General features: G+C 45.2%; 1 protein-coding gene and 1 pseudogene across 1 annotated transcript; one reads left to right on the top strand and one right to left on the bottom strand.

Annotated features, from left to right (window-relative positions):
• Positions 1–840: 840 nt before the first annotated feature.
• Positions 841–3,688, top strand: LOC149108531 (uncharacterized; annotated as a pseudogene).
• Positions 3,689–3,702: 14 nt separating this feature from the next.
• On the bottom strand, positions 3,703–5,289 carry LOC149108530 (P2X purinoceptor 7-like). Its single transcript, XM_089294517.1, has 3 exons — positions 4,708–5,289; positions 4,420–4,564; positions 3,703–3,914 (listed from the first exon to the last, which is right to left on the bottom strand). Exons 1-3 carry the CDS (start codon positions 4,928–4,930, stop codon positions 3,704–3,706), a joined length of 579 nt encoding a protein of 192 aa, XP_089150643.1. The 5' UTR covers positions 4,931–5,289; the 3' UTR covers position 3,703.
• Positions 5,290–14,100: the final 8,811 nt, after the last annotated feature.

Raw genomic sequence — 14,100 nt, 5'->3', positions numbered from 1 at the left:
GTCGAGACCGCCTTTCTCGCATCGTGAGTTTGACAAACTTCCGGTCGATATTCCGGAACTTGAGGGATATTTTCCAGTCCCAGGAGCTCTAAACTAACTCCTCATGGCCTTGGTTTGCAGTGAAATGGACAGAGCAAAACTTTTTGAACGCTCACCTTCGAGCTTCCTGGCCGAAATAAAGCCCCACTTTTTAAGACTTAAAGAGTAACCGAGACCACCTTACGCGCATTGTGATTTTGACAAACTTCGGGTGAATCTCCCGGAACTTGAGGAACATTTTCCAGTCCCTTGGACGCTAAACTAAGTCCTGATGGCCTTGTTTTGCAGTGAAATGGACACAGCAAAACTTTTTGAACGCCCACTTTGGAGCTTGTGGGCCGAAATATAGCCACACTTTATTTTAAGACTGAAACAGTAGCCGAGACCGCATTTCGCGCATCGTGATTTTGATCAACTTCGGCTCGCTTTCCCGGAACTTGGGGAATATTTTCCAGTGCCAGAGACGCTAAACTAACTCGTGATGGCCTTGTTTTTAAGTCAAAGAACACAGCAAAACTTTTTGAAGGCTCACTTACGGGCTTCTGGGCCGAAATATAACCCCACTTCACTTTAAGACTGAAACAGTAGCCGAGACCGCATTTCGCGCATCGTGATATTGATCAACTTCGGCTCGATTCCCCGGAACTTGGGGAATATTTTCCAGCCCCGGGGACCCTAAACCAACTTTTGAGAGCTTTGGTTTGCAGTGAAATGCACACAGCAAAACTTTTTGAACGCTCACTTTCGGGCTTCTGGCCCGAAATAAAGCCCCACTTCACTTTAAAGGAGAATGGAAGGTGAAAAACGAAGTTATCGTTGCATATTTGCAACAGAGCAAATAGTTTGTTTTGAGTAAAAATTACAGTATTTGTCCATATTTGTCCTTTCTTAACGCGTTTTGACTGGAAAATTGCTGACGACATTCATACTATGTAGGTCCGCCATTTTGACCGCCATGTTGAAGGCTGGGCTGCATGGCATGACGTCATTGCGCTCACTTGCGTTCGCGCCAAATTTAATTTTTTTGCTCGGATGGAAAATGGTTCACTGCATTGCCGTAGGCTGTTCCAATAGATCACCTAGAGATTCTAAAAGAGGAATAAGCTTTCATCGCCTTCCTTTAAAATATAAAGGCCTTTTAAGCAAATGGCTTGCTCAGATAAAGAGAGAAAATTTGCCCCAAATGAAGCACTGCCACGTCTGTTCCGAACACTTTGAGCCCACGTGTTTTGCAAGTGAGTACCGACTAGATATTTTGCCAGACAATTTAAGCAGACGTCGCTTAAAAGAGGATGCCGTTCCAACTTTGTTTCAACACACAAAAAAGTTAAGCCTAAGGCCGTCCAGCGAGCGCCGAAGAAATAGAGCTCTACACGAAGAGGTAAGTCATGTATTCGCGGTATAAAACTGACTCTACTGATATGATCTGACGTGACCTTTTGGCCGCCGTGTTACTTTTCTGGCAAGCAAGCTTTAAACAAATTATCCTTCGTTCACAAGATTGTATTTGCTATTTTAGGCCCTCAATCAAATACTGGATGCTTGTGATAGTAATTCGCAAGAGTCGGGCCAATCCAGAGCGAAAGTCGCGCAGCCTTTTCAAGATGCAAATGTCACGACTTCTGCGGTTCCTGATTACAATGTCAGTCAGACTTTCGGTGACAAAGAAAAACCACAAAGGAAGAGGAGAAAACTACCTATTTCAAAGATAGTTTTGGTGGATGCCTCTACTGACACTGAAATAACAATGGTGGACCAAGCTTGTCAAACAGATTTACCTTTTGTTGTGCATTCACCTCATAAATTTAAATCCATTCCCTTAGCAGACGTTCGTCACGCTGTAGCGAATGACCACAGCTATGCCGCTCTCTTAAGTGATTCCCCTGTTGTGCCCGCTGAGCAAGTCCCTAGGGTTTCTGGCAAAGATTTTCCAGAATGCAAGAGGACGTTGGATTTCTCCGAAATTGACACATCGGATTTTCCTCAAATTGACTGCCAAGAAGAGGAAATTGAAGATGAGTGGAATCCATCCGATGTTTCAGATCATGAAGAATCGGACATGTCGGACCTTAGTGATTATGAAGTTAGCGAATTTAGTGAAAGTTTCGACTCCGAAGACGAGGATTTCGATATAAAAACTGAAATTCCTGACGATGACGAGGAAAAGGAGTCCACGAACTGGCTTAATGAAGATTGCGGTGATCTTCACCAAGAGCGAAAGTTCTTGGTATTTGAAAGCAAACTAAAAGAGCTTTTTTCTCGTCACGTGCACTGTCCAAACTGTGGACGGAACTTGGAAAAAGCATCATTAAAGACCAAGGGGTCTCTTGCGACTATTGAATGCCTTGGTTGCTGTGATCAACCATTACGATGGCAAACACAGCCGTTTGTAAGTTCAATGGCCGCTGGAAATTTGCTGTTCAGCGCTGGAATTCTATTTACCGGCAACGATTACAGCAATATTGCTAATTTTACAAAGGCAACCAACGTCCAATTTTTTAGCCAGAGAAATTTTAGCTCTACTCAGAAAAAGTACCTCTTCCCCATTGTTAACAAAAAATTTGCTGAGCATCAAGTGGATATTCTTAACGAAGTGAGAAACACCGAGGTTGTAGGAGGAGGTGATGGTCGCTGTGACAGCCCAGGCCACTCGGCTAAATACGGCACGTACAGCATTGTGAACACAGCTTCGTCTAAAGTTCTTGACTTCTCTCTGATCCAGGTAACAGAGGTCAAAAATTCAAATGCGATGGAGCTGGAGGGCCTAAAACGTTGCCTAGATCACCTACAACGGGAACAAGTGGCTATTGCAAAGCTTGCTACAGATAGGCACGTGCAAGTCAGAGCGCACATGAAAAAAGAGAGGCCGCACATCAAACACAACTTCGATGTTTGGCATTTAGCAAAGTCTGTTCAGAAGAAGCTATCCAAAAAGGCTCAATCAAAGCCATGTGCGGCATTGAAACCCTGGATACACTCCATCATAACACACCTCTGGTGGTGTGCGAAAACCTCGCAGGGCAATGCTACCCACTGTGTGGAACGATGGAAATCCATCGTTTACCACACGGCTAATATCCACCACTGGGACGGATGTCAGCATTTCCACCACTGTGCACACCCACCCATCCCAAGAGAAACAGAGAGAAGGAAAGACTGGTTAAAGGTTGGAAGCCCCGCTCATGACACCCTGAAGGAGGTAGCCTTAAAAAAGTCGCTTCTAAAGGACATCGGCATGCTAGCCGAGTTTATCTACACGGGCGTTTTAGAAATGTACAATGGCCTCATGGCAAAGAAGTACTGCCAAAAAGTGCAGCACTACTCATATGATGGCATGAGGGCTCGCACCCAGTTAGCTGTTCTTGACCACAACCACAATGTAGGAAGGAGCCAAGGCCAAACCAAGGAGGGTGCAAAGAAACACAAATTTGTCTCCCCCAAGGGAAGTGTTGGGTGGATTGCAAAACCGCAATACGAGGAAAAATCGTACGCATGATTTAATGGTTTCTCTCCTTGCATTCAAGAAAGGTGACATTGAAGTTCCCCTGCTACCTCCCAAACCCGCCGCCGCGAACATCGCTCCAACCCCCAGGCCACCCAAGAACGACTTGCAGAGAAGTACAGATCTCGTTTTAATACAGGAAACTAACTGAATAATTTATATTTAATTTCTAACAATCTCCTGTATCCAGGATAATTCCACTTCTGAGTAACTTTCATCAGGGGTGCGAAAGCCCGTGTAATTCCCATCTGCGTTTGGATACACGGCTCGTATTGCTTTCACTACACAAGCAGGGATTACTTTTCTCACGTATCTCCCCAGTCTGTCATGTACCCACCAAGTAAACTGGCGGTAAGCTGCGTAACGATAATTACTGCAAAAAGAAAACATACGAATGAAACGTGTATTGCAAAATCTTTTCAAATTTGCTCAAGTTATGATGGAAAGGAAGGCTGAAAGGTCATTGCAATTGCCGTGACAATTTGCTATCACCCGCTGATCGGGGTGTAGCTACACAGAACTGTCAGTCGCTTCTGTTTATTAAATTCATTTCGTAGAACCTACAGGAAATTTAGGCAATGGCCGTGTGTGTAAAATGTACTCGACTGAGTTCAATGAACGAATAATTCTTTCACTAAGTCTACAGTTACTAAAACGATTCGTGTAGTTTAGCTACTTATATCTTTCAAAATTGTGTTGCAGTATTGATAGGGCTAATCAAGTATCTCAAACTGAATTTTGTATTATAATGACAATTAAACGTTTTAACATCCTTACAGAATTTGTGACATACAGCGTGCCTGTGGCAAATTGATCTAATCTACATTATCCCAGGAAAAGAGCAAAACGATTAACAATGTTGGAGATGTGGTACGTACACATTAACAAGTTCCCGTGGCGCTCGTATGCCACGCTCCTGACTCAAACCAACAATGGCCGTCTCCAACACTTCTCTTCGCAAACATACAGTTTCGAAATCAGGATGACGACTTACACAGCGAATAGGGGGATCATCCTCTAAATCTAAGTCATATAATAAAAAAGCAGCAATGGCAAATGGAAAACAAATGGCTGGGTTTTCATAAGCGAAAATACAAGGACTAAATCAAAACAGTGAATGAATCGTTTCATGAAATTTATTATCCTTCTAATCAACAATATTTCACCTGATATTTTTGTCATGGCTTCTTCGATCTCTTGGCAGCAAACACACTCTCTCTCCTGCTGATTTTCCCAGTTTTCACAATGCTCGCAATTACACCAAGAGGTATTTCCCCTCCTTGCAAGCTCGTTCTGGCCGTCAGCTGTATTTTCTCCATCGGAATCCGAGAAATTTCGCAGGGGTTCGAAGGAATAGGGTTCAAACTCAGCCATATTTTGTAACTGCATTATCAAGCATTCTGTTGTCCCAAACTAGACACAATATAGCTGCGAAAATCCGCGACTAATCACGACTAATGAAGGGCGAGAACACCAAAACATGGCACGCGGAGGCGAGCACGCAAAGTAGGAAAGAAAGCATGAGCGCTTTGACGTCACGAGATGGCGGACGGTAATCCTTATTTGGAAGTAACCGGAAGAGAATGCTAACAAAATGGCGGATGTTCAATTCTGGCGAGTTCTCTTAGTTTTCTATTTGATTTGCACTGAAATACGAACTTTTTTCAATGGATTCTTTGTAATTTACGTTCTTTCTACAATTTCAGATCATTTCAAAAATTATACCCTGTAGCCTTCCGTTCTCCTTTAAGACAGAAAGAGTAGCCGAGACCACTTTAGGGGCATCGTGATTTTGACCAACCTCGGCTCAATTTCCCGGACCTTGGGGCATATTTTCTTGTCCCGGGGACGCTAAACTAACTCCTGATGGCCTTGGTTTGCAGTGAAATGAACACAGCAAAACTTTTTGAACGCTCACTTTCGGGCTTCTCGCCCGAAATATAGCCCCACTTCACTCTAAGACTGAAAGAGTAGCCGACACTACCTTACGCAAATCGTGATTTTGACCAACTTCGACTCGATTTCCCGGAAGTTGAGGGGATATTTTCCAGTCTCGGGGACTCTAAACTAGCTCCTGATGGCTTTGCTTTGCAGTCAAATAAACACAGGGAAACTTTTTGAACGCTCACTTTCAAGCTCCTGGGCAGGAATAAAGCCTCACTTCACTTTAAGACTGAAACAGTAAGCGAGACCGCCTAACGCGCACCGTGATTTTGACCAACTTCGGCTAAATTTCCCTGAACTTGGGGGGATATTTTCCAGTCCCGAAGACTCTTAAGTAACCTCTGATGGCCTTCGTTTGCATTGAAATGGATACAGCAAAACTTTTTTGAAGCTCACTTTTGAGCTTCTGGGCCGAAATATAGCCCCACTTCACTTTAAGACTGAAAGACTAGCCAAGACCGTCTTGCGCGCATCGTGATTTTGACCAACGTCTTCTCGATTTTCCGGATTTTGGGAAATATATTGCAGTCCCGGGGACTCTAAACTAACTCCTGATGGCCTTGGTTTGCAGTGAAATGGACACAGCAAATTTTTTGCAGCGCTCACTTTGGAGCTTCTGGGCCGAAATAGAGCCCCACTTCACTTTGAGACTGAAAGAGTAGCCGAGGCCGCCTTAGGCGCATCGTGATTTTGACCAACTTCGGCTTGAGTTGCCAGAAGTTAAAAGATATTTTCCACTCCCGGGGACTCTAAACTAACTCATGATGGCCTTGGTTTTCAGTGAAATCGAGAGAGGAAAACTTTTTGAACGCTCACTTTCGAGCTTCTGGACCGAAATATAGCCCTACTTCACTTTCAGACTCAAAGAGTAGCCGAGACCGCCTTACGCGAATCGTTATTTTGACCAACTTCGTCTTGATTTGGCGGAACTTGGAGGATATTTTCCAGTTCCGGGGACTCTAAACTACTTCCTGAGGGCCTTGCTTTGCAGTGAAATGGGCACAGCATAACTTTTTGAACGCTCACTTTCGAGCTTCTGGGCCAAAATATACAGCCACGTCACTTTAAGACTAAAAGAGTAGCCGAGACTGCTTTACGCGCATCGTGATTTTCACAAACTTCGGCTCGATTTCCGGGAACTTGGGGGATATTTTGATGTCCCGGAGACTGTAAACTATCTCCTGATGTGGCTAGGTTCGCGGTGAAATGGACACAGCAAAACTTTTTGAACTTTCACTTTCGAGCTTCTGGGCCGAAATATAGCCCGAGTTCACTTTAAGAATGAAAGAATAGCCGAGACCGCCTTACGCGCATCGTGATTTTGACGAACTTTTGCTCGATATCCCAGGAAATGAGGAATATTTTCCGGTACCGGGGACTCTAAAGTAACTCGTGATTGCCTTAGTTTGCATTGAAATGGAGAGAGCAAAACTATTTCAACGCTCCCCTTCGGGCTTCTGAGCTGAAATATAGCCCCACTTCAGTTTAAGACTGAAAGAGTAGCCGAGACCGTCTTAGACGCATCGTGATTTTGACCAACTTCGGCTTGAGTTGCCAGAACTTAAGGGATATTTTTCAGTCCCGCGGACTCTAAACTAACTCATGATGGCCTTGGTTTTTAGTTAAATTGAGAGAGCAAAACTTTTTGAACGCTCACTTTCGAGCTTCTGGGCCGAAATATACAGCCACGTCACTTTAAGACTAAAAGAGTAGCCGAGACTGCTTTACGCGCATCGTGATGTTGACAAACTTCGGCTCGATTTCCCGGGACTTGGGGGATATTTTGATGTCCCGGACACTGTAAACAATCTGCTGATTTGGCTTGGTTTGCGGTGAAATGGACACAGCAAAACTTTTTGAATTTTCACTTTCTAGCTTCTCGGCCGAAATATAGCCCCAGTTCACTTTAAGAATCAAAGAGTAGCCGAGACCGCCTTACGCGCATCGTGATTTGGACAAAATTCGGCTCGATTTCCCCGAACTTGGGCGATATTTTCCAGTCCCGAGCAGTCTAAACTAACTCCTGATGGCCTTGGTTTGCAGTGAAATGAACAAGGTAACACTTTTGAACGCTTATTTTCGAGATTCTGGGATGAAATATAGCCCCACTTCACTTTAAGACTGAAAGAGTAGACGAGACCGCCTTACGCGCATCGTGATTTTGAGCGACTTCCGCTCAATTTTCCAGAATTTTGGCGATATTTTCAAGTCCCGGGGACTCTAGACTAACTCTTGATGGCCTTGGTTTGATGCGAAATGGACGCAGGAAAAGTTTTTGAACGCTTAGTTTCGAGCTTCTGGGCCGAAATACAACCGTACTTCACTTTAAGACTGAAATAGTAGCCGAGACCTCCTTACGAGCATCGTGATTTTGACCCAGTTCAGCTCCATCTCCTGCACCTTGGGGGAGATTTTCGACTCCGGGGGACTTTAAACTAACTCCTGATGGCCTTGGTTTGCAGTTAAATGCACAGAGCGTAACTTTTTAAAGGTTCACTTTCGAGCTTCTGGGCCGAAATATAGCCCCACTTTACTTTAAGACTGAAAGAGTAGCCGCGACCGTCTTACGCGCATCGTGATTTTGGCCAACTTCCGTTGGATTTCCCGGAACTTCGGAGATATATTCCAGTCCCGGGGACTCTAAACTAACTGCTGATGGCCTTGGTTTGCAGTGAAATGGACACAGCACATTTTTTTGAACGCTCACTTCCGAGCTTCTCGGCCGAAATATAGCCCTACTTCACTTTAAGACTGAAAGAGTAGCCGAGACCGCCTTACGCGCATCGTAATTTTGACCAACTTCGGTTCGATTTGCCGGAAGTTCGCGAATATTTTCAATTCCCGGGGAAGCTAAACTAACTTCCGATGGCCTTAGTTTGCAGTTAAAGGGACACAGGAACACTTTTTGAACGCGCACTTTCGAGCTTGCTGGCCGAAATATAGCCCTACTTCTTTTTAAGACTGAAAGAGTAGGCGGGAGCGCCTTACGCGCATTGTGATTTTGAGGATCTTCGGCTCGATCTGGCGAAACTTGGGAGATATTTTCCAGTCCCAAAGTCTCTAATCTCACTCCTGATTGTCTAAGATGTGAGTGAAATAGACACGAAAATTTTTGAACTCTTACTTTCGAGCTTCTGGAGTTAAATCTAAGCCCACTTTACCTTAAGACTGAAAGAGTAGCCGCGACCCCCTTAAGCGCATGGTGATTTTGAGTAACTTCGGGTGGATTTCCCGTAACTTGGGGGATATTTTCAGTTCCTTTGACACTAAACTAAGTCGTGATGGCCTTGTTTTGCAGTGAAATGGAGACAGCAAAACTTTTTAAACACTCAGTTTCGAGCTTCTGGGCCGAAATATTGCCCCTATTCACTTTAAGCCTGAAAGAGTAACCGGGACGGCCGTACGCGCGTCGTGATTTTGACCAACTTCGGTTAAATTTCCCGGAACTTGGGGGATATTTTCCAGTCCCGGGGACTCTAAACTGACCCCCGACGTCCTTGGTCTGCAGTAAAATGGACACAGGAAAACTTTTTGAACGCTCACTTTTGAGCGTTCTGGGCCAAAATATAGCTCCACTTCACTTTAAGAGTGAAAGAGTAGCTGAGACCGCCTTACGCCCATCGTAATTTTGACCAACTTCAGCTCGATTTCCCGGAACTTGGGGGATATTTTCCAGTCCTGCGGACTCCAAAGTAATTCCTGATGGCCTTGTTCTGGAGTGAAATGGACACAGCACAACTTTTTGAAGGCTCACTTTCGAGCTTCTGGGGGGAAATATTGCCCCAGTTCACTTTAAGAATGAAAGAGTAACTGGGACCGCCTTACGCGCATCGTGATTTTGAGCAACTTTGGCTCGATTTCCCGGGAAATGGGGGATATTTTCCGGTACCGGGGACTCTAAACTAACTCCTGATTGCCTCGGTTTGCAGTGAAATGGACACAGCACAACTTTTTGAACGCTCACTTTTGAGCTTCTGGGCCGAAGCATAGCCCTACTTCACTTTAAGACTGAAAGACTAGCCGAGACCGCCTTACGCGCATCGTGATTTTAGGCTACTTCGGCTCGATTTCCAGGAACTTGGGAGATAATTTCCAGTCCTAGGCACTCTGAACTACTTCCTGATGGCCTTGGTTTTGAGTGAAATGGACACAGCCAAACTTTTTGAACATTCACGTTCGAGCTTCTGCGCCAAAATATAGCCCCACTTCACTTTAAGACTGAAAGAGTAGCCGGGACCGCCTTACGCGCTTGGTAATTTTGTCGAACTTCGCCTTGATTTCCTGGGACTTGGGAGATATTTTCCAGTCCCGGAAGCTCTAAACTAACTCCTGAAAGCCTTGACTTTTAGTGAAATGGACACAGGTAAAAGGAGCGCACGCTCGGTTTCCAGGTTGTAGGCCGAAATATAGCCCCACTTTATTTTAAGACTGAAAGTGTACACGAAACCGCCTTAAGCGCATCGAAATTTTTAGCCACTATGGCTCGATATGCCAAAACTTGGGGGATATTTTCCAGTCCCGGGGACTCTACCCCAACTCTTGATGGCCTTAGTTTTCAGTAAAATGGTCACAGGTAACAGGAGCGCACGCTCGGTGTCGAGCTTCTAGGCCGAAATGTAGCCCCAGTTCATTTTAAGACTGAAAGAGTAAACCAAACTGCCGTACGCCTATCGTAATTTTAAGAAAGTATGGCTCAATTTGCCGAAACTTGGAGGATAGCTTCCAGTCTCGAGGATTCTAAACTATCTCCTGATGGACTTAGTTCTTAGTGAAATGGACACAGGTAAAAGGAGAGCACGCTCGGTGTCGAGCTTGTAGAACCGAAATATAGCCCCACTTCATTTTCGGAGTAAACGAGTAGCCGAGACCGCCTTAGGCGCATCGTGATTTTGAGCATCTTTGGCTCGATTTGCCGGAATTCGGGGAATATTTTCCAGTCCCGAGGACTCTATGTTAACTCCTGATGAACTTAGTTTTCAGTGATATGTACACAGGCAAAAGGAGTGCACGCTCGGTGTTGAGCTTCTCGGCCGAAATATAGCCCCACTTCATTTTAAGACTGAAAGAGTAGCCGAGACCGCCTTACGCACATCGTGATTTTGGGCCACCTTTGCTCGATTTCCCGCAAGTTGGCGAATAATTTAAAGTCCCGGGGACGCTAAACTAACTCCCGATGACCGTGGTTTGCAGTTTAATGAACACAGCAAAACATTCAGAACGCTCACCTTCGAGCTTCAGTGCCGCAATATAGCCCTACTTAAATTTAAGACTGAAAGAATAACCGAGAGCCCGTTACGCGCATCGTAATTTTCATCAACTTCGGCGCCATTTCCTGGAACTTGGAGAATATTTTCCAGTTCCGGGGACTCTAAACTAACTCCTGATTGCCTTGGTTTGCAGTCAAATGGATAGAGCAAAACTTTATGAACCCTCACTTTCGAGCTTGTGGGCCTCAATATACCACACTTCACTTTTAGACTGAAACAGTAGCCGAGACCGCGTTACGAGCATCGTGATTTTGAGCAACTTCTGCTCGCTTTCCTGGAACTTGGGGAATATTTTCCAGTCCCGGGGACTCTAAACTAACTCCTGATGGCCATGGTTTGCAGTGAAATTCACACAGCACAAGTTTTTGAACGAACACTTTCGAGCTTTTAGGCCGAAATATAGTCCCACATCACTTACGACTTAAAGAGTAGCCGAGACCGGCGTGCGCGCATCGTGATTTTGACCAACTTCGGGTCGATATTCCGGAACTTGGGGGATATTTTCCGGTCCCAGGGACTCTAACTAACTAACTCTTGATGGCCTTGGTTTGCAGTGAAATGGAGACAGCAAAACTTTTTGAACGCTCACCTTCAAGCTTGTGGGCCGAAATATAGCCCACTTTACTTTAATACGGAAAAAGTAGCCGAGACCGCCTTACGCGCATCGTGATTTTGAGAAACTTCGGGTGGATTTCCCGGAGCTTGGGGATATTTTCCAGTCCCTTGGACGCTAAACTAGGTGCCGATGGCCTTGTTTTGCAGTGAAATGGACACAGCAAAGCTTTTTGAAGGCTCACTTTCGGGGTTGTGGGCCGAAATATAGCCATACTTCACTTTAAGTATGAAACGGTAGCCGAGACCACGTTTCGCGCATCGTGATTTTGATCAACTTCGGCTCGATTTCCCGGAACTTGCGAAATATTTTCCAGTCCCGGGGACTCTAAACTAACTCGTGCTGGTCTTGGTTTGCAGTGAAACGGAAACAGAAAAAGTTTTTGAACGCATACTTTCGAGCTTCTGGACTGAAATAGAACCCCACTTCACTTGAAGACTGAAAGAGTAGCCGAGACCGCCTTACGTGCATCGTGATTTTGAGCAACTTCGGCTCGATTTGCCGGAACTAAGGGGATATATTCCAGTTCTGAGGACTCTAAACTAATTCCTGATGGCCTTGGTTTGCAGTAAAATGGAGCCAGCAAAACTTTTTGAACACTCAATTTCGAGCTTCTGGGCCAAAATATAGTCCCCCATTACTTTAACACTGAAAGAGTAGCCGAGACCGCCTTACGTGCATCGTGATTTTGACAAACTTCGGGTTGATATCCCGGAACTTGGGGGATATTTTCCAGTCCTGGGGACTCTCAACGAACTCCTGCTTGTCTTGGTTTGCAGTGAAATGGACACAGCGAAAGTTTTTGAACGCTCACTCTCGAGCTTCTGGTCCGAAATAGAGCCCCATTTTACTTTAAGACTGAAAGAGTAGGCGAGACCGTCTTGAGCGAATCGTGATTTTGACATATTTTCCGTTTACTTCCCAAGACTTGGGGGATATACTCCAGTCAAAGGGACTCTTCAGTAACTCCTGATGTCCTTGGTTTTCAGTGAAATGGACACAGCACAACTTTGGAGCTTCTAGGCAGAAATATAGCCCCACTTTACTTTAAGACTGAAAGAGTAGATGAGACCGCCTTACGCGCATCGTAATTTTGACGAACTTCGAATGGATTTCCCGAAACTTGGGGGATATTTTGCAGTCCCTTGGACGCTAAACTAAGTCCTGATGGCCTTGTTTTGAAGTCAAATGGACACAACAAAACTTTTTGAACGCTCACTTTCGAGCTTGTGGGCCGAAATATAGCCACACTTTACTTTAGGACTGACACAGTAGCCGAGACCACGTTACGCGCATCATGAATTTGATCAACTTCGGCTCGATTTCCCGGGACTTGGGGGATATTGTCCAGTCCCGGGGACTCTAAACTAACTTCTGATGGACTTGGTTTGCACTGAAAGTCACAGAGCAAAACCTTTTAAACACTCACTTTCGAGCTTCTGGGCCGAAATACAGCCCCAATTCACTTTAAGACTCAAAGAGTAGCCGAGACCACCTTACGCCCATCGTGATTTTGACCAACTTCGGCTCGATTTACCGGATCTTGGGGGATATTTTCCAGTCCCGAGGACTCTTAAGTAACCCCTGAATGCCTTGGTTTGCATTGAAATGGATACAGGAAACCTTTTTGAACGCTCACTTTTGAGCTTCTGGGCCGAAATATAGCCCCACTTCACTTTAAGACTGAAAGTGTAGCCGAGACCGTCTTGCGCAAATCGTGATTTTGACCAACCTCGGGATATATTCCATTTCCGCGGGCTGTAAACTAACTCCTGATGGCCTTGGTTTTCAGTCAAATGGACAAAGGAAAGCTTTTTGAACACTCTCTTTGTAGCTTCTGGGCCGAAATAGAATCCCACTTCACTTTCAGACTGAAATAGTAGCCGAGACCGCCTCACGCGCATCGTGAGTTAGACCAAGTTCAGCTCGATTTCACGCAACTTTTGGGATATTTTCCAGTCCAGGGGGACTCTAAACTAACTCCGGATGGCCTTGGTTTGCACTGAAATGCGCACAGCATAAATTTTTTAACGCCCACTTTGGAGCTTCTTGGCCGAAATATAGCCCCACTTCACTTTAAGACTGAAAGAGTAGCCAAGATCGCCTTACGCGCATCGTGATTTTGACCATTTTCGGATCGATTTCTCGGAACTTGAGGGATATTTTCCAGTCCCGGGGACTCTAAACTAACTCCTGATCGCCTTGCTTTGCATTGAAATGGACAGAGCAAAACTTTTTGAACGCTCACTTTCGAGCTTGTGGGGCGAAATATAGCCACACTTGACTTTAAGACTGAAACACTAGCCGACACCGCATTTCGTGCATCCTAATTTTGATCAACTTCGGCTCGCTTTCCCGGAACTTGGGGAATATTTTCCAGTTCCGCGGACCCTAGACTAAGTCCTGATAGCCTTGTTTTGAAGTGCAATGGACACAGCAAAACTTTTTGAACGCTCACCTTCTAGCTTGTGGGCTGAAATATAGGCACACTTGACTTTAAGACTGAAACAGTAGCCGAGACGACGTTACCCGCATCATGAATTTGATCAACTTCGGCTCGCTTTCCCGGAACTTGGGGAATATTTTCCAGTCCCGGGGACCCTAAACTAAGTCCTGATGGCCTTGTTTTGAAGTGCAATGGACACAGCAAAACTTTTTGAACGCTCACTTTCTAGCTTGTGGGCCGAAATATAGGCACACTTGACTTTAAGACTGAAACAGTAGCCGAGACCGCG

Source organism: Orbicella faveolata, unplaced genomic scaffold, assembly GCF_042242905.1.
Source record: "Orbicella faveolata isolate gen_17 unplaced genomic scaffold, um_ofav_v1 contig_25, whole genome shotgun sequence".
Classification (NCBI taxonomy): Eukaryota; Metazoa; Cnidaria; class Anthozoa; order Scleractinia; family Merulinidae; genus Orbicella; species Orbicella faveolata.
Note: the sequence above shows the minus strand (reverse complement) of the source record. Positions and strands in the feature narration are given on the sequence as shown.